The following is a 24,494-nucleotide window of genomic DNA, read 5'->3' as shown; positions in this document are numbered from 1 at the left end:
AGGGCTCCTGCTCCGTCTCCCGTCCCCCAACACCCTCCCGCTTTGCAGATAAACCCCTCCCCCCACCATCTCCCTAATCACCCATCCCAGCTTTTCTCGTCTCTTAAAGCACTTCTGTCACATACTAGGATCCCTTCTATCCTTCTCCCTCCCTTGCTCTTCCTCACAGTGTCTCCATGGCTGTCTGACTATTTGCAGGCAACAGAACAAAGCATGCAAATAAAAAACAAAAGTAAAAAACATTGTCAATTTCAAAGCCAAGAGACAACACCAAGAGCTCTAACTTTAACAAATGCGAGACCTATTGCATTGCAAATGCTTGTTCTCAATTCCCCTCACTTCCTGTTTAGCGTTGCAGGAGAAATAGAAAACAGACTACTGCAACCTATGCCCCATTCAAGTGTTCAGGTTTTCTGTTTTCTGTTTTTTTGCATAAACAACATTATTTTTAACTTCTAACGGTTCATTTTTGAAAACTTTGTGTTTACATTTTTTATATTTGTCTTTGCATTTATCTTTGCTTTGCCTCGTCCGGTGCCTTGAAGCTGTTTGTGCTAAATAAAGGAAGTAAACTAATCTGACCTGTGGATCATTCCAGGTGTGCGTTAATGTCCCCTTTTTAGGTCTTAGCTGTCGAAAGCAGCGCATGCGCTGCTCGCGGCATTCGAGAGCTTCTTGAAATCAATGCATATTCTGAAGCTCTCGGTGGCGGAGTTGAAGACCCGCCCATCTTTTTAATTGGTTAGGGTCATCTTACCTGCAAAACGCTGGCTTCTGATTGTAAAGGAGGCTTCTTAGTCCCTCCTTGTTGCTGCCATGTCTCCTTTTGGCCACGCCTCCCGGCATTTGATCGTTTACCGGCGGCGTGACACTCCATTATTTGTCCCCACGCACTTTTTTCTTCTCACTTGGCTTAAAATCGCCGCTGAATGTTTGCAGGACGCGATTTGTTCCAACAGGTAAGTTTCATGCTGACTTCTCCATGGGTGGGGATTTGTTCCATTACTTTTTGACTCTCGCGTGTTTATTTTCGCATCGCGCTTTCACTTAAAGTGAAAGCGCGAAGCAAAATATACACGCGGCTGCGTTTGCATACAGCCTGTTAGTAGGATTCTGGGTTCTGAATAGAGGTCGCCCTGTGCCCTCTCAGTCTTTGAGCGGCTCTCCCGACACACCCGCAAAGCTCTAGGCGTTGCATGTTTGTTTTTGTTTTTATTATAAATGTTTAGCCGGGTGCATGTATTTTGATTGTCTGGTAGCTGATGGCCTTCCGCGGCGCTGCGAGGGAACGGGGGGACATATGAGTGGTGGCGTGGCTGGATCCGCATCTTATGGTTTCGCTATTGCATTAACTTGTGTTTGAGCGCCCTCTAGGTGCCTTTTGCACTCCTTTTTACTCCCAGTAAAGTAGATATGAACGTGATCCTGGACCACACTTTCTGAACGAAAAAGCCATAAACTAGAAATTCAAATGTTGTTGTTGTTTCAGCAAAGTAAATTAGTCAAATCACTCTTATTGCCTCTCAATCACACGCTCCATGTCATGATACATAACAGGACTACTCCATTCCCCATCACCAAAACCTAATGGAAATGTATGTCACCATCCACAAAATGGCATTGCCTTGATGGACAGCCCTTCCGCCCAATTGCAAAGAATGAAAACTGTGTGGAAGGCAATAGCTGAGCGGGGTTATACCATAGCCCACTCTCTCAGTGCATCATTTTTGTTAGTTGTTAGTTTGTTAGTTTTTGTTTTGTTTTTAAAGAATGGAACAGGTCGTCCAGACAGCAAACGCTGTTTGTAGTCAGACTTCATAAAAAAGCACACGCGTCTGCAGGTTCTTGATTTTGCAGATGATGATGGCTTTTGATGGATATTTTTGCTCCTCTCCAGATTATCCGTAGCCTGTTCACATGGAAACCATAGCACCTGCTAATACTTAGTGGTGCAGGAATAATTCTCCTAGAGTAGGGTGCAGTGTTGTGACTCTGTGTTTGGCAATCGGTCAAGTTGGTGATAAAGCTTTATCTGTGGCTTTAAATTTAAAGCAATAACTCGCTTGCAGTAGGGACGTCAACAAAATATGCGCACAGTAGCCCCATTTAAGCGTGTGATCATGTTTCAGGAGGATTGCTTTGAAATCAGGTCTTATGAAAGTGGAACCACCCTTCCCCTTGACGTGCTGAAAACTTGTCCGTTCTAGAAAGCAGGTTCGCCCATTTAGAAAAAACACATTCCTAAGCATGTTCACAGGGTTTGCAAAGCAATGTGTTCCGCATACCACAAGTCACGTAATGCAATGCCTGCTCTCTCTAGGCTTTTTTAACTGTAGAACAATCTCTGTTTCGGAATACCTGTTGACAAACAGTCCTGTCAGTTGACTCTTAAAGTACAAACAGTTTGGGGCCGGGGTGGAATGTGGCTTGGTTGTTCAGCTGTCACTTGCGGAATCAGGAAGCCCGACTCCCGCACCGGACCAAATGGTCAAATGAAATCGTATTGTTTTCTGTAATGCAATTTGCACAATGACACTTTCCCAAAAGACGAACACGTTTTCTTTTATCCACGTAATATTTTGTTCTTCGTATAAATTAGAGCAGTCAATACCCTGGATGAACTGACTGATAAGGTCTGGGAGATTCACTGACAGGCCATTGCATCTGAAATAGCAGACCCAGCAAGCCAGGAACTGACTGCTCAATCCATGTGGGTATTTTTGGCATTGGCCTGTCTTTTTAGGTCTCGGCTGGCGAAAGCAGCACGCATGCGCTGATCTCGTCATACGCCTCCACCTCTCAATGTGGGGCCGTCAGTGTAGAGACCGAGCAGGAGTTCCAACATTCTCTGGGAAAGATGTCATCATCACCTGAAGTCCCAAATCCGCCAGGTCAAAGAGTGGAGCCCAGTGAGATCACAGGGACTTATGTGTGAGTATGCCACGCGAGTGATAGTGCACTTTACAGATACATATAACATAACATGTCAGTGCTTCATTTGTAAACAAGCATTGAAAATGCAATAGATCTTGCCTTTTATTAAGTTAAAGCCATTTGTTTTGCTAATAATATTGTATAGCAAAGCAAATGGCTTTAACTTAAAGGCGAGACCTATTGCATTTTCAATGCTTGTTTTAGTTTGAGGATGCACCATTTAGACATTCGTTCAGAAGTGTCCATGGCCTATGAAGAGCAGTAGAGAAGATGGTCTGGCTTCAATCAGGATGTTTTTTTGAGAAACCTTTACTACATTGAATTTACCCCTTCTCAAAAGACCCTGCAGGCGATAGGCCAAGGCCCTTTATTTTTGACAGCAGTGAGGACACCACTGAGCACAGGGCGAGATCCTGTTGCACTGGACTGCGAGGGTCCTCATTCAAGAAGATCCCGTGCGCCCTCCCAACCATTGGTAGCATGAGACCTTTTATCCTTGACTGCACTATTTTACCCTGGAGAACACCTCGACTGACAGCGTGGGATGCCTTGAATACCCCACAGCTGTCACGGTGAGATCCAGTCATCTTTGATTACATGGAACTCCACATTAACGGATATCCACTACAGGCTGAGGCACATTCATCATGACTCCAGTGAATGTTCTTTCTTGGAGGAAATTCTCCATTTACCCCTGTCAATAAAAGAAGGAAATTGGGCAAAACAGAAAACTGGAGCCCAGCCCCCAAGACTGTGCAGAAATGTTTGGGCTAATTTGATCTCTAAGCTATGTAGTGAGACTGTTAAAGTAAAAGATAACGCAAAATGAAATCAGTTGTTCTTGGCAAACCAGAAAGTGCAAAAAACTATACGGTTGTGCGATTCTGGCCCTCGATTGGTTCTGGGACACGATTTTAAATCTGCACCACACTGCCTTTGAGTTAAAATGCTCCATCTAATCTCCATTGCACCAACTCCTCTCCACCTCTAATCCACACACCTTGTTTATCTTCTCTAGGTTCTTGCCTTTTTTCGATTCTCAGGCTTGCTGCTGGGGTACGCGGTATTTCGTCTTCAACACTGGTGGGTGATAGCGGTAAGTAGTACTGTAACTTTTGCCCTACATGGAGGTACACACTGTGATAGACATGCCCGTTGGTTGAAGCGGTGATGCCTGGATTGAGTAGAGGACATGGGACTAGTGAGTTTGCGCTGGTTCTGTCTGTAGCTACATGGTTTAGCAGCAGCCAATGCAGGAGGCAGGGACTTGGAATGAGGTAGGGCCACACTCCCAACCAAATTAGAGCTTCAATAAATCAGGTTTATAAAGCATGGCTAGTCAGCCGATAGGCTATCCAGGAGCGTGCAGGCCCCGGAGACTTATTCGACCAGCCAGATCTTGAGGGCCATTAGGAATTCCAGAAGTGATGTGATGTTCCAGAAGTGCGTCGGGGGTGTGGCGTGAGACTATGTTTAGAGGAGCAGCAGCAGATGCTACTCGGAGGAAGGTGAGGCTTGCTGTTTGGAAGGCCGCAAGGACAGCGATGCTAGGAATGTGAGAGAACTGTTGGTATTTGGAAGGCAGTATGACAACTGCCGCTTCGGGGAGGTGGGTTATTTCCATTTTGAAGTGGAAGGTGAAAGTTGGCCCTTAGAAGTGGGGAACTGCAGCAGCCAGTGCTTTGAGGTGACTGCAATATGCAGCCAGTGCAGGCTTCTTAAAGTGGGTATACAGGTGCTTGGAAGGAGAAGTAATGGACAGCCGGTCCTTTAAAGGTGACGGGCAATTCATGTGTTTGTTTCTTGTGTGGCATTACATAAACCCAATGCTTCATTAGGCTTCATTTAGCAAATAATGTCTGCATTTTCTCATTTGCCCACTTCTGATGGGCAACCCCTAGCAGGTCAAAGAGAAATGCATGCTCTCCATGAATTGTTGGAAATGAAACAGACGGCTCTTTTTTCCATGTTAATACGTAGAATGTTTCGCCACTTTTTCTATCGGTAAATACCCACATCTCTATAATTGGAAGTGAGCAAATTCCCTTAAAGCTGCTGCAGATTTTGAGCATTTCTGCACTCGTCACTATACATATGTTGTATTTGCACCAAAAATCAACAAACTGTGATGTTATTAAAACAGCCCTTTATCTATCAGTACTTTTGACTACTGGCAGTGCGTGTTATTCTTTTTTTTTTTTTTTTTTTTATCGTATTTTTTAAATTATAAACAAAATTTTGGCATTTAAATTCCTTATTCATGCAGTCTGATCTTGGGTTGTTGATGAAAATGTCTACTTTGCTAAATGAGTGCTGACAGCATATGGTTTATCTAGTGCTCTAGATACCTACTCTGTGTAGCCCGTGGTGGGATGACCGCCGACAGTACTTAATGGCAGAGGGATTCTGGTGCTTTGAAGGGAGGTGGATGCTGCGTGGAGCTGTGGCAGGAGTCTGCTAGTCCCCGGATGGGATCCGGTGAATCGCAGGCAGGTCACTTCATTGGTTTTTCCCAAGGGGGTATTGAGGTGGGGAGACCTCTGAAGTATACCCGGTGTTGTGAACTGTGCACCACTCACCGTTCCCTTTGCTCTTTTCTCAGATCACCACACTGGTGTCCTGTGCCTTTCTGATCGCAAAGGTCATTCTGTCTGAGGTGAGTTAGCTGTTCCCAGCTCTGGCCGCTTGTGCTCAGGTTCAAGTTTTACACAATGACAGTTTATGGTTTCTAGTTGCACTACTCTGGGTTGAAAGAACTAATGTATATTAGTGAGATTTTTGTGGAAGAGTTGACTTTAAAATCATCCTGTTATCAAAACTATCATATGACCTTAGGCACACGCTAAAAGTTCACAAGATAATAAAATATATAGTCGTAAACATTCATGTCTTGTTTGATGGTTTATTTTCGGCCAGTTGGCCAACAGGTGTCTCATCGCCTTAGGGTATATCCCTATGACTTCATGAGGGCTGTTGAGCTAAACAGTTATTTAAAGCCTTTCCTCTACTTCCGGTTGACAATCCGACCCGGAGTAACCTGTTTTGTTCACAGTTCCAACCAATATCACGTATTTTTAGGTCTCGCCTAGCGTTGTAGCGTGCACGCGTTGCTCGCTCTGTGAGGCTTCTTGTAATCGGGATTTTTGGGAAGTTGAGTTTAAGCCCCGCCCATCATTCTGATTGGGTTGAGTCAGCTTTTATGGTAAACGCTGGCTTCCCATTGAAAAGGAGGATTTTTGGTTACCGGCCTGTCTCCTTCTCGAACGGCCCATCCAGACAGGATCGTTTGCTTCATATTAGAAGGGATAGCAGGCAAGCTCAGCGGAATAGGCAATGTAGAAATACACCGACTAGCAGTCACCTAACAACCGTTGCTGATAAATTGATTGGTCTCGTTTAGATTAGCAATAGGCATTGGCATAGCCACTAGTCTGGTATTGGCCACCAGCCTTTTGGTTTTGTCATTGCTTACTTTGTGATCATTATTGCTAAACGTTAATGTTGTTGAACCTCCCATACCCTCATCAATCAATTACAAAAGAAAAAAAGCTTACGGCCAAAATATTTTTGCAGTCTGAAAAAATAAACATTACTATGATGGCTCCAAGCACTGGAGGAAATTACCTTGTGTGCGGGTGTGCTCCTTGTGAAAGCGCAGACTGCTGTCACTCACAGTGAAATTAGCCAGTGGCGGAAGTGGGCTGACCCATTGCCCTCTGCTGTATGCTATAGTGGGAGGAAAAAACGTGACAAACACTAAGAGACCAATGGAAGAAGAGGACTGCCCGAAAGCCCCTATAATAAGTAATTATATTCTACATATTATTTTAATAAAATCCAAAAGTGTTCTCTAACTCTTGAACCATTTGTTCAGTGCACACTGCAACGTTTTTATGTAGCGTTCACAACTACATATTTGGTGTTAGGTAGCGCTATAGGTAACTAGTGCTACTGTTGCCCAGCTCATTTTTACTCAATTTAATGAGGTTTAAAGATTGAAAGGCAGAGTCCACTCCTCTGGGCTTTAAACCGGTGACCTGCAAGCTGCACAGTTATCAAAGCAGCAAGTGCAGAAATTAGTGGAGGTATCATTTAACCAAGCATGTCTGCCCACAAGAATCGGTCCGTATTAATTTGTAGTGCTCTAACTTATAGTTGTTGCTAATGAGAAGCAAGGCTGGCAGTAACTGCGCCTCTTTTATTGCCAGCCTTGCTGTTCATAAGCAAGGACTATAAGCTCAAAGTGCGTGTTTAGGCACCGCTTGCAGGTTTTCAAAACACATAAATTAAAGACCTTGTCCTTTACAATGGCAATAGCTCAAATTCTCGAAATGCGAGACCTATTGCATTGCAAATGCTTGTTTTACAACACCGCCAGTAGGCGCTCTTCGTAATTGGGAATGCCCTCCCGTGGTAGTATTCCAAAATTCGCCTGAGCACGTGTGCTTCAGTATTTGCGACAATCGTAGGGATACCCTAAGAAGACAAACGTGTGTTAGCTAAAAAAGAAGGCTAAAAGAAGAGGCCAATTGGCCGAAAATAAAACATCAAAAAAGACATCCATGTTTACCACTATATATTGTATGATCTTGAGAACTTTTTACGTGTGCCTAAGGTCATATGATTTGTTTGTCAATCCTTGGATGGGGGAGTTGGGTGAATTCCCCCCCCCCACCCCCATGAGCACCGCGGTTGAGAGACCTGACCAGTTTAGATTGTGTGTGGCTTTCGAGTGAGCTCCAAGGTCCTATGAAGTCACCCATTTCTGATGATCACTGTTATCAGAAGCTCTTTAGAGCCTCTCCGTGCAGTACCTCCTGCACCACACTGCCTATGAGGTCCAATGTTCCATCTATTCTCCACTGCAGTATCTCTTCTCCAACTCTGGTGCACACCTTTTTTCTTAAATATATAAACTATTCCTGTACCAAATCCCCTCCGTGGCACATACTGCCCTCTATCTTCTACCTTCTTTTGTGTGCCTCATTGCCTCCGAGGCATACATTTCTTCATTCTCTTCCTCTCTAGTAGCTTTTCCTATACTATGCAGCTTTCGTCACTCACAGCCCCACTTGCTTCTCTATTCTGGTAGGCGCATCCAGTCCTGCCACCGTCGAGGGGCGCGCTCTGTTAGTCTCCATGGCATTGCTTCTCTCTCTGCTCCAAGTTCTCCGAGGAACATTCCTCTCCTCTACCGCAATAACTCAATGGATTGCACCACTTCTCCCTGCACTACACTTCTCCCTATGCTACACTTCTGAAAGAATTGTCTGGGACTCTCTCCAATCTCAGTGCCCAATCACTGACTGCCAGGAGTCCCTGAAACTGACGCGGATTGTTAAATGCGTGTCATGCGTTTGCGCCATTCCTCATATCACACTGTGACCTATATACATTTCTATAGAGGGACCTTAACTGAAGAATATATGAGCTGAAATTAATATCAGCATGGCAGTTACTACCTTGATCTTATGCCAGAGCTGCGCTGTACTACCAAATTACAACCCTGAAGAAAAATACTCCCATTGAAAAGTCACAGCAAATGACTTTCCAGCAGTACCCCATGACCATTACAAATACGACACTTGTTTGCAAACTGGAGAAAACAAATCTGGTCCATTTAAAACTATATATTAATTATAGCAATGTATCTTACATTTTATTTTGATGCAACCAAGAGGAGAAAAAACGCACACAATTTCCTTACACATGAATCATGTTGATTTGCGCATGCGATCTGCCGTATCAATACTAAAACAAGGTTAAAATGTCACAAATATGAAAACTCCAAATTCCAACCAATTTTGTTGCTCGCCTGTTTACTCTATATAGTCTGAAAAGGATACTATAACCAGACCACCAATGGGGCATGAGTCACATGGCCCCTGCAAACCGCGTCCCTTTTTACACATGCTCTTTTGTTTTACGCATGCTGTTTGACTAACAGAGCGATAGCTCTTTTATAGGATAGAGCACACTGCCAATTGTGCCACATCTTGGTGCTTCCAATAAAACTTATTAAAAAAGAATTGCCCAAAATAGTATTCTTTGGCCTGGTGAAAATTCAAAGAGAAACATGTGTTTTGACATTATCAACTGTTCCACTGGAGCATTTCTTCTCAGCATGCTGCTCTTCTCACATGCATGTGAATGAACACATCTCTCCATGTGGGATTCGTACAGTGAAAGGGGTGCAGCCCTTATTCATTCAAGTGAAGCAGGGACAAAGTCTTTTGTCACTTGTACAGCAAAGTCTTTAAGCATAGGGATAGCACTGCTGTCCATGCCAAGCGGTAAAATGACAAAAGTCTTTTATCACTATGATAGGAAAGCAGACCTTTGAGACGAGCACTTTTAGAGTGTCGCAGGGGTGCAGCCATTATTCATTCAAGTGAAGCAGGGACAAAGTCTTTTGTCACTTGTACAGCAAAGTCTTTAAGCATAGGACTAGCACTGCTATCCATGCCAAGCGGTAAAATGACAAAAGCCTTTTATCACTATGACAGGAAAGCAGACCTTTGAGATGAGCACATTTAGAGTGTCGCTGGGGTGCAGCCCTTATTCATTCAAGTGAAGCAGGGACAAAGTCTTTTGTCACTTGTACAGCAAAGTCTTTAAGCATAGGACTAGCACTGCTGTCCATGCCAAGCGGTAAAATGACAAAAGCCTTTTATCACTATGACAGGAAAGCAGACCTTTGAGATGAGCACATTTAGAGTGTCGCTGGTGTTGAGGGTGCTCTATACTGGAGCTGCTTTCCATCTAAACTTGAGATCTACCCAGAATTCTTTGCTTCTTTTTTGCATAGTTTATGCGTCACTCTAAGCCTGAAAGGGTATTGTTTTGACTTGCATATATGTATATATGCATCTATATATGTGTGCGTATGTATGTGTGCATATATGTGTATGTGTGCGCATACGTGTACAAATGAGAAATTTATAAAATTATCTTTGATCAGCCATGCCACTCTAAATTATATCAAAAGCAGAAGTGTCTCTACCAGTGAGTGTTCTTTTTAAGAGTACAGTTTAGTTTTGTAATTGATCAATTGATCTTTTTTTGTGTTTATGTATGACATGTGACCTCATTTGGGTAGGTTATTGCAGTTTATTATTGTTTTTTGCGTATGAGTATGTGTGTGTATGTGATCACGTGTGCGCGCGCGTGTGTGTGTGTGTGTGTGTGTGTATATATATGTGTGTATATGTGTGTGTGTGTGTGTGTGTGTGTGTGTGTGTGTGCGCGCGCATATGTAATTTTACAAAAGTTTTTTTAATGTAAAAGTAACTTCACTGACTTGGTCATATAAATGTTCCTTGTGAGCACATTAAAATCCTTTCCAGTGTGCATTCACAAAAATAATTCACAAACTAGCTTCAGTTCCACCACTTGACACACTTTTCAATTAAAGATTTTTTCCAGGAGGGAGACTTCCAAGAACCTCTTTCTTGGTTAGGTTGGCAGGGTGCTCCATGACGAGGAGATTAAGGGTGTCACAGTTGTCTGATTTAAAAAAAAAAAAAAAAAAAAAATTAAAAAAAAATGGTAGCCACACCAGAGCTGCACGCCCCATCTTGTTTTCTACTGAAATAATTCAGATTTCCATTGACCCCTCTGTGACACTTGTTATATTTTTCTTTCTTGAGATCTTGTCTACAGACAGCTTTTAGGAAGACTTATTTTTTACAATTCCTGGAATAAGCTTTGACCAGCCCCTGGTTTATGACTGGATAAAGTTAATATCTGTCTCAGTTCGATGCTACTCATTGCTTTGTCTCTATTCTTGTTGCGCCCCTTTCTTCATTTCTCAGCACTTCATCCGGTACTATGTTATGTTGTTATGTTATTTTTACGTCTAACGCGCACAGATACTACAGGAGTGTCCGGGCACAAGCCTTGAAAGAGTGAGGGGGCACAGAATTAAGGAAATAAGTGCGTCTCAGCTTTTTTTTTTAAGAGACTGAAGTCCCGAGTACAACGGAGCGCAAGGGGCAAATCATTCCAGCCTAAAGCTGCCTTGACAGCCAGAAAGCTACCACTCGTCCTTTGCAAGAGAAAGCGTGGGACTTGAGCCAGAAATTGGGAGGAGGAGCGCAGGTATCTTGCAGGGGTGTTAAAGGAGAATAGTTTCTGCAAATAGATTGGCCCTGTAGCATACAGAGTGCGATGGGCGATGACTAAGACCTTGAAGCTAGCCCTCTCTGTAACAGGCAGCCAGTGCAGAGTGCGAAGATGTCTTACGCTACACGTGGCCGAGATGTTCAGGAGAAGCCTGGCAGCCGCATTCTGCACCACTTGCAGTTTGTGAAGTATATCACTCGGGACGCCAACATATAGGGTGTTGGCGTAGTCCAACCGAGAAAGAATGAGGGCTCGTATGACTGTCTCCTTGGCAGCCTGAGGAAGGAGAGGAAGGAACTTCCTAAGAGTTTTTAAAAGTCCAAAACAGGTCCCTGCCAATTACTTAATCTGGGTCACGAACAGGAGGTTCTCCTCGAACCAAACCCCCAGGTTCTTGACAGGTTGCGCTGAGGAGGCAGGATGAACAGAGCCGGACGGCCAGATTGAGTCTCTAAAGCTAGAGGGAAACTTTCCAAATAAGAGGATTTCAGATTTTTCCTCATTACATTTCAATTCGGCCGCCGCCAACCATCTAAAAACTGCAGACAGGCAATGTTTGGCGGCAGAGATGGAGGACTCGTTTTTCCCCCCAAGTGAACAAGAGCTGGGTGTCATCGGCATAAGCGATTACCTTCGCGTCTAAATCCTCAGCCAGTTGAACCAGAGGGGCAACGAAGATCCCTGTGGAACCCCTGTGGTCACTCTTTTTGGTGAGGAGGAGAATGGTGGAAGCCACAGGGAGGTCTGTACTCCCTTTTCCCTTCATTTCTCAGTACTTCATCCGGTATTGTGCCACCAGTGAGGTCTGTACTCCCTTTTTCTTCATTTCTCAGTAATTCATCCGGCACTATGCCACCAGTGAGGTCTGCACTCCCTTTCTCTGCAGAGTAATACATTGCATGGTTCCTGGAGAATGTGCCGTACACCTCCTTCACTTGACACTAAAGTGTGCAGTGCCATACTACTTCATGCAGTCTACTCTGCCTTTCTCTGCGTTACCATGCAGTCTCTGAGAGCTACATTTAGCTTCTCTGCACAGTGACGCTTCCAGTACTGCACCACCTCTGATGTGGCCAGTTTTTCTCTACACAATGACGCTCCCATACGATGCTGCTCTGAGATCTACAGTTCGGTTCTCTGCACAGTAGCTCTCCCTGTACCACAGCACTTGTGAAATTTACAGCTCCTTTCTCTGCACAGTAGCTCTCCCCGTACAGGGCCTACTGTTGTAGCTGCAGCTCCTTTCTCTGCACAGTAGCTCTCCCTGTACACGGCCTGCTGTGAGAGCTACACCTCATTTCTCTGCACAGTAGCTCTCCCCGTACAGTGCCTGCTGCGAGATCTACAGCTCCTTTCTCTGCACAGTAGCTCTCCCTGTACATGGCCTGCTGTGAGAGCTACAGCTCCTTTCCCTGCACCACAGCTCTACATGTGCTGCACCACCTGTGAGATCTAAAGCTCAATTCTCTGCACATTAGCTCTCCCTTTACAGTGCCACAGCTCCTTTCTCTGCACAGTAGCTCTCCCTGTACAGTGCCTGCTGTGAGATCTACAGCCCCTTTCTCTGCACAGTAGCTCTACTTGTACTACACCACCTGTGAGATCTACAGCCCCTTTCTCTGCACAGTAGCTCTACTTGTACTACACCACCTGTGAGATCTACAGCTCCATTCTCTGCACAGTTGCTCTCCCTGTAAACGGCCTGCTGTGAGAGCTACAGCCCCTTTCTCTGCACAGTTGCTCTCCCTGTACTGCACCACCTTTGAGATCTACAGCTCCTTTCTCTGCACAGTAGCTCTCCCTGTACTGCACCACCTGTGAGATCTACACCTTTTTTCTCTGCACAGTAGCTCTCCCTGTACTGCACCACCTGTGAGATCTACAGCTTTGTTCTCTGCTCAGTAGCACTCCCTGTACTGCACCACCTATGAGATCTACAGCTCCTTTCTCTGCACAGTAGCTCTCCCTGTACTTCACCACATGTGAGATCTACAGCCCCTTTCTCTGCACAGTAGCTTTCTCTGTACAGTGCCTGTTGTGAGATCTACAGCTCCTTTCTCTGCACATTAGCTCTCCTTGTACAGTGCCTGCTGTGAGAGCTACAGCCCCTTTCTCTGCACAGTAGCTCTCCCTGTACTGCACCACCTGTGAGATCAACAGCTTCTTCCTCTGCACAGTAGCTCTCCCTGTACTGCACCACCTATGAGATCTACAGCTCCTTTCTCTCCACAGTAACTCTCCCTGTACAGTGCCTGCTGTGAGAGCTACAGCCCCTTTCTCTGCACAGTAGCTCTCCCTGTACTGCACCACCTGTGAGATCTACAGCTCTTTTCTCTGCACAGTAGCTCTCCCTGTACTGCACCACCTATGAGATCTACAGCTCCTTTCTCTCCACAGTAGCTCTCCATGTACTGCACCACCTTTGAGATCTACAGCTCCTTTCTCTGCACAGTAGCTCTCCCTGTACTGCACCACCTGTGAGATCTACAGATTTTTTTCTCTGCACAGTAGCTCTCCCTGTACTGCACCACCTGTGAGATCTACAGCTCCTTTCTCTGCACAGTAGCTCTCCCTGTACTGCACCACCTGTGAGATCTACAGATTTTTTCTCTGCACAGTAGCTCTCACTGTACTGCACCACCTGTGAGATCTACAGATTTTTTCTCTGCACAGTAGCTCTCCCTGTACTGCACCACCTGTGAGATCTACAGCTTCTTTCTCTGCACAGTAGCTCTCCCTGTACTGCACCACCTGTGAGATCTACAGCTCCTTTCTCTGCACAGTAGCTTTCTCTGTACAGTGCCTGCCGTGAGAGCTACAGCCCCTTTCTCTGCACAGAGGTTCTCCCTGTACTGCACCACCTGTGAGATCTATAGCTTCTTTCTCTGCACAGTAGCTCTCTCTGTACTGCACCACCTGTGAGATCTACAGCTTCTTTCTCTGCACAGTAGCTCTCCCTATACTGCACCACCTGTGAGATCTACAGCTCCATTCTCTGCACCGTTGCTCTCCCTGTATTGCACCACCTGTGAGATCTACAGCTCCTTTCTCTGCACAGTAGCTTTCTCTGTACATTGCCTGTCGTGAGATCTACAGCTCCTTTCTCTGCACATTAGCTCTCCCTGTACAGTGTCTGCTGTGAGAGCTACAGCCCCTTTCTCTGCACAGTAGCTCTCCCTGTACTGCACCACCTGTGAGATCTACAGCTTCTTCCTCCGCACAGTAGCTCTCCCTGTACTACACCACCTGTGAGATCTACAGCTCCTTTCTCTGCACAGTAGCTTTCTATGTACAGTGCCTGTCGTGAGATCTACAGCTCCTTTCTCTGTACATTAGCTCTCCCTGTACAGTGCCTGCTGTGAGAGCTACAGCCCCTTTCTCTTCACAGAGGTTCTCCCTGTACTGCACCACCTGTGAGATCTACAGCTCCTTTCTCTGCACAGTAGCTTTCTATGTACAGTGCCTGTCGTGAGATCTACAGCTCCATTCTCTGCACCGTTGCTCTCCATGTACTGCACCACCTGTGAGAGCTACAGCTCCTTTCTCTGTACAGTAGCTCTCTCTGTACTGCACCACCTGTGAGATCTACAGCTTCTTTCTCTGCACAGTTGCTCTCCCTGTACTGCACCACCTGTGGGATCTACAGCTCCTTTCTCTGCACATTAGCTCTCCCTGTACAGTGCCTGCTGTGAGATCTACAGCTCCTTTCTCTGCACAGTAGTTCTCCCTGTACTGCACCACATGTGAGATCTACAGCTTCTTTCTCTGCACAGTATCTCTCCCTGTACTGCACCACCTGTGAGATCTACAGCTCCTTTCTCTACACAGTTGCTCTCCCTGTACTGCACCACTTGTGGGATCTACAGCTCCTTTCTCTGCACATTAGCTCTCCCTGTACAGTGCCTGCTGTGAGATCTACAGCTCCTTTCTCTGCACAGTAGCTCTCCCTGTACTGCACCACCTGTGAGATCTACAGCTCCTTTCTCTGCATAGTAGCTCTCCCTGTACAGTGCCTGCCGTGAGATCTACAGCTCCTTTCTCTGCGCAGTAACATTTCTGGTACTGTACTGACCCTGATATCTGCAGTTCTTTTCTTCGCACAGTGATGCACCTGCGAGTGCCAGACCCCTTCACAGCAACTCTCGCAGCAGCACCCTTCCCCCAAAGCACACATGACCATTGTTTTCTCTCCTCATCAGACTGGGAGTTTCCCTTCTGACCTCCGATTTCATTTCCTTCTTTCTGCGACTTTGAGGATCTAATGCAGCATTATACTTTCATATCCCAAACCCCCAGTCTACTTTAAAATATCCGTTCTTTGTTCTTGTCTGCCTCCCGCAGGCCTCCAGAGCGTCCTCATCTTGTGCAGGTCCCCTGTGCCTTGAGGGTCATGTGTGAGGTCACCTCTGCTGACACCAGGGCCTTCAACAGCTGTAGCCTTGTGGTGCTGCAATCAAGTGACAGCTCCCCTGTGGATTGTAAACAGGAGCTGCCCCAAGCATTGTGAGTGAGGGCAGGGCAGTGCTTCTAGGGTGAGGAGCTGTCCTATGCATTACAAGTGAGGGCTGTGCAGTGCTTCTAGGGTGAGGAGCTGTCCTATGCATTACAAGTGAGGGCTGTGCAGTGCTTCTAGGGGTGAGGAGCTGTCCTATGCATTACAAGTGAGGGCTGGGCAGTGCTTCTAGGTGCAGGAGCTGCCCGAGCATTGTGAGTGAGGGCAGGGCAGTGCTTCTAGGGTGAGGAGCTGTCCTATGCATTACAAGTGAGGGCTGTGCAGTGCTTCTAGGGGTGAGGAGCTGCCAGAGCATTGTGAGTGAGGGCTGTGCAGTGCTTCTAGGTGTCAGGAGCTGCCTGTGCATTGTGAGTGAGGGCTGTGCAGTGCTTCTAGGGGTGAGGAGCTGCCCGAGCATTGTGAGTGAGGGCTGTGCAGTGCTCCTAGGGGCGAGGAGCTGCCCGAGCATTGTGAGTGAGGGCAGTGCAGTGCTTCTAGGGTCAGGAGCTGTCCTATGCATTACAAGTGAGGGCTGTGCGGTGCTTCTAGGGGTGAGGAGCTGTCCTATGCATTACAAGTGAGGGCTGTGCAGTGCTTCTAGGGGTGAGGAGCTGCCCGAGAATTGTGAGTGAGGGCTGTGCAGTGCTTCTAGGGTCAGGAGCTGTCTCATGCATTACAAGTGAGGGCTGTGCAGTGCTTCTAGGGGTGAGGAGCTGCCCGAGCATTGTGAGTGAGGGCAGTGCAGTGCTTCTAGGGTCAGGAGCTGTCCTATGCATTACAAGTAAGGGCTGTGCAGTGCTTCTAGGGGTGAGGAGCTGCCCGAGCATTGTGAGTGAGGGCAGTGCAGTGCTTCTAGGGGGTCAGGAGCTGCCCGAGCATTGTGAGTGAGGGCAGTGCAGTGCTTCTAGGGGGTCAGGAGCTGCCCGAGCATTGTGAGTGAGGGCAGTGCAGTGCTTCTAGGGTGAGGAGCTGTCCTATGCATTACAAGTGAGGGCTGTGCGGTGCTTCTAGGGTGAGGAGCTGTCTCATGCATTACAAGTGAGGGCTGTGCAGTGCTTCTAGGGGTGAGGAGCTGCCCGAGCATTGTGAGTGAGGGCAGTGCAGTGCTTCTAGGGTGAGGAGCTGTCCTATGCATTACAAGTGAGGGCTGTGCGGTGCTTCTGGGGGGTCAGGAGCTGCCCGAGCATTGTGAGTGAGGGCAGTGCAGTGCTTCTAGGGGTGAGGAGCTGCCCGAGCATTGTGAGGGCAGTGCAGTGCTTCTAGGGTCAGGAGCTGTCCTATGCATTACAAGTGAGGGCTGTGCAGTGCTTCTAGGGTGAGGAGCTGCCCGAGCATTGTGAGTGAGGGCTGTGCGGTGCTTCTGGGGGGTCAGGAGCTGCCCGAGCATTGTGAGTGAGGGCAGTGCAGTGCTTCTAGGTGTCAGGAGCTGCCCGTGCATTGTGAGTGAGGGCTGTGCAGTGCTTCTAGGGGTGAGGAGCTGCCCGAGCATTGTGAGTGAGGGCTGTGCAGTGCTCCTAGGGGCGAGGAGCTGCCCGAGCATTGTGAGTGAGGGCTGTGCAGTGCTTCTAGGGTGAGGAGCTGTCCTATGCATTACAAGTGAGGGCTGTGCAGTGCTTCTAGGGGTGAGGAGCTGCCCGAGCATTGTGAGTGAGGGCTGTGCAGTGCTTCTAGGTGTCAGGAGCTGCCCGTGCATTGTGAGTGAGGGCTGTGCAGTGCTTCTAGGGGTGAGGAGCTGCCCGAGCATTGTGAGTGAGGGCTGTGCAGTGCTCCTAGGGGCGAGGAGCTGCCCGAGCATTGTGAGTGAGGGCAGTGCAGTGCTTCTAGGGTCAGGAGCTGTCCTATGCATTACAAGTGAGGGCTGTGCGGTGCTTCTAGGGGTGAGGAGCTGTCCTATGCATTACAAGTGAGGGCTGTGCAGTGCTTCTAGGGGTGAGGAGCTGCCCGAGAATTGTGAGTGAGGGCTGTGCAGTGCTTCTAGGGTCAGGAGCTGTCTCATGCATTACAAGTGAGGGCTGTGCGGTGCTTCTAGGGGTGAGGAGCTGCCCGAGCATTGTGAGTGAGGGCTGTGCAGTGCTTCTAGGGTGAGGAGCTGTCCTATGCATTACAAGTGAGGGCTGTGCAGTGCTTCTTGGGGGCAAGGGCTGTCCTATGCATTAAGTGAGAGCCCCGTACATTGATAAAGGGCTGTTCTGTAGGGGGTCAGGGGATACCCCATGCATTGTGACAGCGGTGCACAACTCCATGGTGCAGGAGCTGGCCCGTGCATTGTGAGTGAGGGCTGTGCAGTGCTTCTAGGTGTCAGGAGCTGCCCGTGCATTGTGAGGGCAGTGCAGTGCTTCTAGGGTGAGGAGCTGTCCAATGCATTACAAGTGAGGGCTGTGCAGTGCTTCTAGGGGTGAGGAGCTGCCCGAGCATTGTGAGTGAGGGCAGTGCAGTGCTTCTAGGGTGAGGAGCTGTCCTATGCATTACAAGTGAGGGCTGTGCAGTGCTTCTAGGGTGAGGAGCTGTCCTATGCATTACAAGTGAGGGCTGTGCAGTGCTTCTAGGGGTGAGGAGCTGCCCGAGCATTGTGAGTGAGGGCAGTGCAGTGCTTCTAGGGTCAGGAGCTGTCCTATGCATTACAAGTGAGGGCTGTGCAGTGCTTCTAGGGGTGAGGAGCTGCCCGAGCATTGTGAGTGAGGGCTGTGCAGTGCTTCTAGGGTGAGGAGCTGTCCTATGCATTACAAGTGAGGGCTGTGCAGTGCTTCTAGGGGTGAGGAGCTGCCAGAGTATTGTGAGTGAGGGCAGTGCAGTGCTTCTAGGGTCAGGAGCTGTCCTATGCATTACAAGTGAGGGCTGTGCGGTGCTTCTGGGGGGTCAGGAGCTCCCTCTTGCATTTTGAGTGAGGGCTGCGCATTGATTCTAGGGTCAGGAGCCACCCTGTGCATTGTGAGTGAGGGCTGTGCGGTGCTTTTTGGGGTCAGGAGCGATCTGGTGCATTGCAAGTGAGGGCTGTGTAGTGCTTCTAGGGGGCAAGGGCTGCCCCGTTCATTGTGAGTGAAGACTGTGTAGTGCTTCTGCGAGTCAGAAGCTGCCTTGTGTATTGTGAGTGAGGACTGTGCAGTGCTTCTGGGGGTCAGGAACTCCCCTGTGCATTGCGCGTGAGGGCTGTGCAGCGTTCTACGGTCATGAGCTGCCTCGTGCATTGCGAGAGAGGTCTGTGCAGTGCTTCTAGGGGGCAAGGGCTGTCCTATGCATTAATAGTGAGAGCCCCGTACATTGATAAAGGGCTGTTCTGTAGGGGGTCAGGGGATACCCCATGCATTCAATCAATCAATCATGGAACTTATATCGCGCACTACTCACCCGTAAGGGTCTCAAGGCGCTTGGGGAAGGGGGTCTGCTACTGCTCGAACAGCCAGGTCTTGAGCTGTTTCCTGAAGGCCAGGTGGTCCTGGGTCATCCGCAGGTGGACGGGTAGGGAGTTCCAAGTCTTAGCTGCCAGGTAGGAGAATGACCTTCCTCCAGCGGTGGCTCTCTGGATGCGAGGGACGACGGCGAGGGCGAGGTTAGCGGAACGTAGCCGGCGGGTGGGCGTGTAGAAGGTGAGGCGGCTGTTGAGGTACCCTGGGCCTAGGTCGTGGAGGGACTTGTGTGCGTGGGTGAGGAGTCTGAACGTGATCCTCTTGTTGACCGGGAGCCAGTGCAGGTCTCTCAGGTGGCACGAGATGTGGCTGCGTCGGGGGACGTCCAGGATGAGTCGGGCGGAGGCGTTCTGAATACGCTGAAGTCTTTTCTGAAGCTTGGCCGTAGTACCGGCGTAGAGGGTGTTTCCGTAGTCTAGTCTGCTGGTGACGAGAGCGTGGGTGACCGTCTTCCTGGTCTCGGTTGGGATCCATCGGAAGATCTTTCGGAGCATGCGGAGGTTGTGGAAGCAAGCTGAGGAGACGGCGTTGACTTGTCTGGTCATCGATAGGGAGGAGTCCAGTATGACGCCCAAGTTGCGTGCGTGGTCCGTCGGTTCATTGCGACAGCGGTGCACAACTCCATGGTGCAGGAGCTGGCCCGTGCATTGTGAGTGAGGGCTGTGCAGTGCTTCTAGGTGTCCGGAGCTGCCCGTGCATTGTGAGGGCAGTGCAGTGCTTCTAGGGTGAGGAGCTGTCCTATGCATTACAAGTGAGGGCTGTGCAGTGCTTCTAGGGGTGAGGAGCTGCCTTGTGCATTGCTAGTGACGGCTGTGCAGGGCTTCTAGGGGTCAGGAGCTGCCCCATGCATTGTGAATGGGCTGTTCTGTAGGGGTTCAGGAGAAACCTTATGCATTGTGATAGCGATGCACAACTTCCTATTGCAGGAGCTGGCCCGTGCATTGTGAGTGAGGGCTGTGAAGTGCTTCTAGGGGTCAGGAGCTGCCCCCTGCATTGCGAGGACTGTGCAGTGCTTCTAGGGCAGAGGTCTTCAAACTTTTTTACTCTGAGCCCCCCCCCTAAGCAAAATGTTTTGAGGTCGGGCCCCCCTCCAAATTTTTATGGCAAGGATTGGGGGAGCGGAAGGGACATGGCTGCGTGCAGGGAGAGGAGCTTATGAGATGATTTCAGGGATACGTTTTCTATAGCTTAAGAACCGCACCAAGTATAAGACTTATAAAACAGCAAATGCATCAAACAAAAACAGATATCCTAAACAAACTGCTCCCCATAATTGGGGTGATGTGAGCCCCTCACACTCTTTGACCCCAATGCAACTATACCTGCTGCACTAATGATAACTGCAGTCCTGAGTAGCAGGCTATCTCCTCTGCCTCTTTTACCTCTTCCGCTCCATGATGGATCATCACCTCTGTCCTAATGCTTGAAAGGACAATAAGCTCTGATGCCCCTTTTTTTAAAGGTAGACAGTCATAATTGTGATGCAGTGGGCCCCCAAATCCCTGGGCCCCAGTACTGCTGCATCTGCTCCTTTATGATAACCAGCAGTTGCCACTTTCACACTTGGCAGCAGTACCAGCTTCACTAATGAATGTCCCTTTAAAAAAAAAAAAAAAACACTTATTGTCCCCTTCTTTGGGGTATCTCTCTGAAGAAGTGGTCTCTGGCCATTTGTAAACATAAAAATGAGTCCGTATACAGTGCTCCCTATTCTGGGCGTTCTCTTTGTCAATATCTATGAATCGCGCTCCTTTCCTCTTTCTCCTGGACCATTACTGTGAGCCCCAAGGATCAAAAGGATTAGGGCTCTGCATCTGAATGCAACCCTGCTGACCTACCTGCCACCTCATGGACTCAGCTTTCACAAAAAAAAACTGCCCCTGAATGGTTAATACGGACTTTGAGATGCCTCTGCCTGAAATCGAAGTGTGTGGTGGTAGTGCAGAAAGTTAAAAAAAAGAAACCAGCCTTCTTACCAGCCATTGATTGATTGAGTCACTTAAAGCTAGGGCCACTGGAATTATGAGTTTCTGCAGCAGCAGCGTTTTCCACATAATTATCAGTTTACTGCATTTGCTACATAATCTGCAGATTTCAACCAAAAAAACTTAATTCTAGCTCAAACGGAACAAAAGTTACTTAAAGCATGACAAAGTTTTCGGAGCAGTGGAAAGCCTTTTGCAAAGATTGACTGGTAATCTTGTAGTTACTTACTGCTGTATTTGGGTGTTAAACTGGTACTAATGAGGTGAAATAGTTCCCCTGACAGCGTTACCGTGAGTTAAAATGATAAAAAATGAAGTAATGCTAACCATAAAATGTGGCACATTGTGCCGCATAATTTACCTTTTCTTGCTGTATAATTTAGTCAAACGTGCCGCATAATGTTGTCCTCTTCTGCTGAATAATTCCAATGGATCTGCTTAAAGCTTTATGGTGGCAAAGATCTATTCTTTTTAAGATGTAATGTAAAGGAGTTATCCGCTGGAATCTGGAATAGTGGAGACACTTACAAAAATGTCTGCATTAGATACAGTTTGATTACTTATTACGAAAAAGTATATTTTGTAAGAACTTGTTTTATCTCAATCACTGCATCGTTTTGCAGCAGACTAGCTTAGCGTATGTGAATACTGATTTAAAATAATGACTTACATATTCACAGTGCTTTCTGCCACAGGCTGGGACCTCACAGCACTATAAACAGGGCCATTGGAATTATGCGGAACGGAGAAGGCCAAATTATGCAGCATGGTTGACTAAATTCTGCAGCAAGCAAAGGTGAATTATGCTGCTTTTTTTGTGATAGCATTACTGTGCTATTTTTACACTTGTTGACATTGTCCTGGCCTTTATTGCCCCTCATACGTACCACACTAACACCCACATATAGAAATAAGCAACAGAAAGGTGACCAGTCAACCTTTAGAAAGGGCCTTCCACTGCATTTTTTTATCTGCAAATTATGCAGCAGACAATGGATTATGTGGCAAATGCAGGAAATAGGATACAAAGTGAGGGACTAGAGAGGCCGTTTTCCACTCACGAGTGAGTGGGAGGTCCAGAAGGAACAAGGCCCCTGGTACAGAGATAACAACAAGTGTTCCTATAGTTCCTCAAAAAGGAAGAATGGTGTCAACAAGAAGGCTGACATAACCTAGAAGCACCGTGTAGACCTAATTGGAAAATCCATATGTCGGATTTGAATGCCGTCACACACCCTTGCAGGTGTCATGCTTCATCATTTGGGCTGCTCCTCGTCGGGCCGGCGGTGCAATGCCCGACGGGCTCCCTCGAAGGGGCCCTTTAGCGGAGATCTTTTATCCGACTGCCGTATTGGTGAAGTGCGGGTGTGGGGCCTGGTAATTGTAGATATGGGGTAGTGTTGTTAAAAAGAGGTAAGGAGTGCCAGGTGAAAACAAATTTTATTCTGGTGGCCTCCTACCTGAGGTTAAAAACGTGTGTACATAGCACACACGTTTTTAATCCTAGGTAGGAGGCCACCAGAATAAAATTTGTTTTCACCTGGCACTCCTTACCTCTTTTTAACAACACTACCCCATATCTACAATTACCAGGCCCCACACCCGCACTTCACCAATACAGCAGTCGGATAAAAGATCTCCGCTAAAGTGCCCCTTCGAGGGAGCCCGTCGGGCATTGCACCGCCGGCCCGACGAGGAGCAGCCCAAATGATGAAGCATGACACCTGCAAGGGTGTGTGAGGGCATTCAAATCCGACATGGATTTTCCAATTAGGTCTACACGGTGCTTCTAGGTTATGTCAGCCTTCTTGTTGACACCATTCTTCCTTTTTGAGGAACTATAGGAACACTTGTTGTTATCGCAAATGCAGGAAAACCATAACTATGTGCTTTGAGTGCAGGGTAAGCGTGAAAGTGAAGGGTGAGAATGAGGAGTGAGTTGTCTAAATGCAGGGTGAATTCCCAGACACTTGAAGTTAATCAGCATGTTATTGACGGGGCGAAGGAAATAAAAATGTGCTGATCCTGCAACAAACTTCCAGTCTTATGATTAGGGTTGCCAGCTCATTATTTTGATGTGCCAGACAGTACAAAAATAAACAGTACCTAAAGCCCTATTTTCATTACTTATCTGTGCATACATCGAAAAGCAAATATAAAGCACTTTTAAATGTGTTCTAGGGCTGCCTGAATGTTTCATGACTGAAAATAAAAGGAACAGACAGAAAGTCACATGACAAATGAATACATACGTTTTTATTTAAATCCCTATTTAGTGTCAAAGCAAGGTCTTTGCAGGCTCTTTAAACCTACATGGCTGGCATTTTTTCTATTGGCAACCCTACTTTATATTCCTTTTCATGAAATGCATTCTCATACTACAGCAGTAAATGTAAAATGCAATGTAAAAATAGGCAGAGTGGGGGCCCAGGGGGTACTGGAAACAGAAAAAAAAACTAAGCCTCGGTAACCAGTTTCCAAAGGTATGTAAATGTGCCAATGGTCTTTAAAGACCTGTGAAAAACCCAGGCGTGCTGGAGTCTTAATAAGACTTCAGACACTGCCCAGTGAGCCCCCAGCAGCACACCCACTGAACTCTGGCCCCACAACACTCTTGAGGGCTTCAGAGTAAATGAAGACCGCCTGGAAATACAGCAAATAAACATCGCTGCACTTCCAGGCCTCTTCATTTACATGTGCTTGTAGAGGCCTTTGCGCCCCCCTGTGAACCCATCCATGCCCCCCCAGGGGGGGCGCGCCACACAGTTTGAAGACCTGTGTTCTAGGGTCAGGAGTTCTCCCGTGCATTGTGAGAGAGGGCTGTGCAGTGCTTCTAGGTGTCAGGAGCTGCCAGTGTATTGTGAGGGCTGTGCAGTGCTTCTAGGGTCAGGAGCTGTCCTATGCTTTACAAGTGAGGGCTGTGCAGTGCTTCTAGGGGTGAGGGGCTGCCCTGTGCATTGTGAGTGAGAACAACGCAGGATGCCATACCCCTGGACATCTGAGGTTTCAGGGAAAAGATTTTTATCAATCCTGAAACTCGTGTTTAGGACTCGCCTGAGCCAGCGCTTGCGCTGCTCTGGCGAGACATTTAGTAACTGGGTTTTAAAAGTGCTACCCACAGGCTTTTGCCGGCCACCAGCTTGCTGTTACGCGCACAAGCGTGCGCTACGCGCACAAGCGTGCGCTACGTGCACAATCGCCATCTGGCTTTCTGTAATGGCTCATTAAGCCTTACAGCGCACGCGTGAATCCCCTCTCCTACCCCCTCCCTTCTCCCACTCCCTCCTCGTCAGCTTCTCTTATTACAAGCTTCCTGCGTCGCGCGGCAAATGCTTGTTTTTATTTCCTGTGCTTTCCCCTCTGCCTCTGTCCGATCACTTTCGCGGCTTGGTTTTCTTTTGCTTTCAGCACTCAGCCTCTCTCCCTTGTTTTATTAATCTTCATGATAAATAATGTTTCTCTGCCACTGACCCGTACGTCAGCCCTGCCTCGCTTCAACTTCCTGCCCCTCCCTCACCACAGAGCGCGTCTTTTATTTAACTTTCAGCCCGGCTG

The 24,494-nt window shown here is 47.6% G+C and overlaps 1 protein-coding gene across 8 annotated transcripts in view; it reads left to right on the top strand.

Moving 5' to 3' along the window:
• LOC146771114 (stAR-related lipid transfer protein 3-like) overlaps nucleotides 1-24,494 on the top strand; it is a 127,048-nt gene that overhangs the window by 62,064 nt on the left and 40,490 nt on the right. For 6 of the 8 annotated variants that reach the window (XM_085640332.1, XM_085640337.1, XM_085640333.1 and 3 more), the window contains 2 exons: nucleotides 3,953-4,030; nucleotides 5,537-5,590. The exons of the other annotated variants lie outside the window; for them this stretch is intronic. In XM_085640332.1, the coding sequence (XP_085496458.1) occupies nucleotides 3,953-4,030; nucleotides 5,537-5,590 (132 nt within the window). The remainder of the gene's footprint in view (nucleotides 1-3,952; nucleotides 4,031-5,536; nucleotides 5,591-24,494) is intronic. 8 annotated transcript variants of the gene reach the window in all.

This window comes from Triturus cristatus, unplaced genomic scaffold (genome assembly GCF_964204655.1).
Source record: "Triturus cristatus unplaced genomic scaffold, aTriCri1.1 SCAFFOLD_189, whole genome shotgun sequence".
Taxonomy (NCBI): Eukaryota; Metazoa; Chordata; class Amphibia; order Caudata; family Salamandridae; genus Triturus; species Triturus cristatus.
The sequence above is the reverse complement of the archived record's forward strand: the minus strand, read 5'-3'. Positions and strand labels throughout refer to the sequence as shown.